Source organism: Microcaecilia unicolor, chromosome 4, assembly GCF_901765095.1.
Source record: "Microcaecilia unicolor chromosome 4, aMicUni1.1, whole genome shotgun sequence".
In the NCBI taxonomy this organism is placed as follows: domain Eukaryota; kingdom Metazoa; phylum Chordata; class Amphibia; order Gymnophiona; family Siphonopidae; genus Microcaecilia; species Microcaecilia unicolor.
In genome coordinates, this window is record NC_044034.1 from 337,098,900 (window position 1) to 337,102,946 (window position 4,047).

General features: G+C 41.8%; 1 protein-coding gene across 1 annotated transcript; it reads left to right on the top strand.

The window, feature by feature from the left end:
* Positions 1–1,378: 1,378 nt before the first annotated feature.
* LOC115468121 (arylsulfatase H-like) lies at positions 1,379–3,620 on the top strand. Its single transcript, XM_030199645.1, has 2 exons — positions 1,379–1,501; positions 3,094–3,620. The coding sequence occupies exons 1-2, from the start codon at positions 1,402–1,404 to the stop codon at positions 3,477–3,479; spliced, it is 486 nt and encodes a 161-aa protein (XP_030055505.1). The 5' UTR covers positions 1,379–1,401; the 3' UTR covers positions 3,480–3,620.
* Positions 3,621–4,047: the final 427 nt, after the last annotated feature.

Genomic DNA, 4,047 nt, shown 5'->3' on the forward strand with positions numbered 1-4,047 from the left:
GTGCACTTCATTTATCCAGATGATACAACTATTCTACCACATTTTTCATCCTAGGTATAAACTTTGTTTCGTAGTCAGCTATACATGAAACTATTAATTTCATGCATAGCTGATTCTTGGATTTCCACTCACCATCTGAAATTAAATAAGGAGAAAACTAAGTTCATTAAGATAGAGTCCAGTGACATTAGACACACGTCGCATTTTAACAATGCAACAACATGTATCTTTGGTACTGAAGAAAACTTATTTTGTGCTTAGAAAACTTAGGGCTATTAAAAAATTTTCTACAGACACTTTTAGGGTCCTGTTTACTAAGGCACGCTAGCATTCTTAGCACGCGCTAAACGCTAGAGAGACCCATATATTCCTATGGGTGTCTTTAGCATTTAGCACACCCGTAGCGCACGGAGCTCATTTTCAAAGCACTTAGACTTACAAAGGCCCATGAGCTACTATGTGACTTTGTAAGTCTAAGTGCTTTGAAAATACACCTCTTAGTAAACAGGGCCCCTTATTGTCCAATCACTCATATCCAGATTCAATTACTGGAATCTTGTCTTGATTGGATGCTGTAAAACTTGACTTGACCACTTACAAATTATGCAAAATATGGCTGTCAGATTGATTTTTTGGTTTGTCAAGATATGATTCTGTCAGGAGCTCTTATTTAAAGCTACTCTTGCTGCCAATTAGGGCCAGTGTTCACTTTAAGGCGAGTGTGATGGTATTAAAAATCATATCCGGTGATGCTCCTTCTTATATGACAGACCTAGTCGTGCTGTTACATAGAGCTAACACTCAGAATCAGTTTCTTTTGTGGTTTCTGTTACTAATCTAAAATCAGTGAAACATTTCTCTCTATCCCTTCAATATCAAATGGCTACTATCTGGAATTCCTTACCTTTATATTTAGGCTATTTGTTTTGGTATTATAATTCCCAGACATATTGGGTCTGGCTTCTTTCCGTTGTAATCCGCCTTGAACTAAATAGGCAGTGGCAGAATATAAGAAAAAAATGTAACACAATACTCAAAGTGGAGGAACACTCAGCCCCTACGAGCGTCGGTAGAAGTAGTCCAAAGTGGAGGAACACTCAGTCCCTAAGAGCGTCAGAAGAAGTTGTCCAAAGAGAAGGGTAGATTGGCTCAAAGCAAGCGTCTCCTTTGGTGTTTTTTGGAAAACCTAATCTACCCTACTCTTTGGACTTCTTCCACGTAACAGTAACCCTGGTTCTAAGTCTGGTGCTCTGCCCAGCAGGCCTCTGCTGCACTTTATTATGTGAATATTCCCGTAACTAACCTCTATAAGTTTTCAGTTACAGTAGGAATAAGCAGTGAAGGTGTTTCATCACACTGTTTCTGTGAAACTACAGCAGGATAATTGACGGTTATGACTTGATGCCATTACTTCAGCAGAAGGTTCAGTATTCAGACCACGAATTCATGTTTCATTACTGTGGAATCTACCTACATGCAGTGCGCTGGAACCAAAAAGAAGGTAATTACAACACCGCCACTTCATCACAGCTAATTCTACCCAATTATGTATCAGTTCAAGAACATTTGGAATCAGATTAATACAGCAGATGCTATGTAAAGTCCTGAAGGAAGGAGAGATAGAAGCCATGGTTATTATTGATTCAGACCTCATTCAGATAACTTAAGGGCCAATGTAATAAGCTGTGTCAGCCTTTAGTTTGACAGTTTATTTTTAGTTTTCCAGTGCTCATCCTACTAGTGATGCAATAAGGGTTTTAGTGGGCAAAGATCTGTTGTAACACCACCCTGGGACAGCACTAGGGGTCATACACCACCATTTTCCAAGATGGCTGCAGGAAAAGGATACTACAAGATACTTTCCAAAAGTATTATTGGTTCAAGGTGGTCCACTAACAGAGGCTAGTCTAGTTGATGTACTCCCTGTGCCAGATACTCTGGACCAGATAGACACTGGGCCATCATGGAATTTTTGTGGGGCAGGAATAGGGCAGTATGGCTTTTTGTGTGTGTGGGGGGGGGGGGGGGGGGGAGGGTATAGCTCACCCTTTGACAGTAAGGGAGACAATCTCCACTCATGCACTGATAGGAAGCAAAACATTTACTCTAGCTGCAGCAAGCTAATACAGATTTCCACAACCGTAATGGTAATTTGCTTGACATTAGTTTACTGCATCAGGAGTAAAAAAGGTTTTCAGTGCATGTAGTAGAACACTGTGTACTGAAGTGTAGTGCACCATTCCCACACACAGCTTTTTAGATTGGCCTTGCAGTGGAGAAAATGTTTTGTTTTTTTTGGTCCAGGACTAGAGAGTTCCACAGAGGCAGAAATTTCACCCATCCCCAATGGAATACGCACCTGTAACTGCAAAGATCCGTTCCATCCCCACAATTAATCTCCTCCATCCCCACCCATTTGCACAGGAGTCAACATAATTATTTACTTGCTCACAGCCCCAAGAGCACCCTGTGTGCTTTTGGATAATATTCATTATTCAACCAATGAGTGTCCCAGCTGTCTCTCCTAACATTCCAAACTTCATTCTGGCACTTCAACTACCCCTTTCCATACATTCCAAACCTCATTCTGGTGCTCCACTTGCCCCTATCGGTGCATTCCAATCCTCATGCTTGAGTCACCAGAGATTTTGACTACACTCCTGCAGGAATCCCACAGCAACTTCTTCCATTCCTGTGTGAATCCTGCACTCCCCATGCAGCTCTCTATATAGGACTCCTTCCCTCCTACTTCAGCAGCATAAGGGAGACATGTTGCAATATGTATACTTCTGCATTCCTTAAGCTTTCAGTGAAGTCACTCTGAATGTTTAGCTTTATTTTGTCCTTCCCTGCCTTTGGCCTACAGCAGGGTGTATGTGTGACATATGGCATGCAATGTAGAGCCCTACTGTGCTTGCTTATAGCTAGGTATAGAGAGTTGTTCTTCAGTATCCCTTTCGCTCTTGGAAAACTCAGTAGTGCACTGCCACTGGATTTCTTTCAGAGAAATAGGGAAATCAATTTACAGCAGCAAACCCCTTTCTTTCTTTGGCAACTGCTACTCATTTACAAATTATTTTTTTCCCCATGTAGTGGGTGCTGTATGGAAGGCTCATTACACAACACCAGTGTTCTCTCCAGAAGGTGCTGGAGACTGCTATAGGGTAAGAGTATGCCACTGTGTTGGTGAACAAGTAACTCATCATGATCCTCCCCTGCTCTTTGATCTCTCCAGAGATCCATCAGAGAGTAATCCACTTTCCATTGCTACAGAACCACAGTTTGATACGATCATAAAGAGAATAAAAGAGGAAGTGGAGGAACATCAGAAGACATGGACACCAGTGCCACTGCAGCTGACGTGGTGGAATAATATTTGGAGGCCATGGTTACAGCCATGCTGCGGAACATTTCCGATCTGCTGGTGTGACCAAGAGACTGAGAACAGGCATAGTCATCTGCAAGAAGTCAAAGATTAACTGAAAAGAGTTGGTTCCTTCTGTAAATAATGAGTGTTTACTTCTGGTTAACTCAATGGCCTTTATATATTGTTAACCCATATAGCAGTGATCAATCAGTAACTTCAAAAGCAAGACAAGCACTCTCCCCATCCCATGCTCTATGGATCCAGTGGCGTACCTAGGGTAGTTGACACCCGGGGCCGGTCATTTATTAACACCCCCCCCCCCCCCCAAAAAAAAAAAAAAAAATCCAGTACTAGGCATGCTGAGAATACAAAACACTCAGGACCTATAGAGCAATTCTACCATACCATAAGCAGTCACTTCTACGAGTCACACAAGGAAAAGGAAAGCATCTTAAACACTACAGTGAGCACTAGAACATCAATTCACCTATTGTAAAACGAAACCAGACAGAGTAGTACAGATCGTAGATCCTGCACAGTCAATGCCAACCGAAAGCCATGTCTTTTTCACAAACACAGATACACCCTAATCCACTATAGAATAAGTAATCATAAACTTTCTATTTAGACAAAAGTTAAACTGAACCCCCAATGCCAGACTCTGCATACAATGCAACACC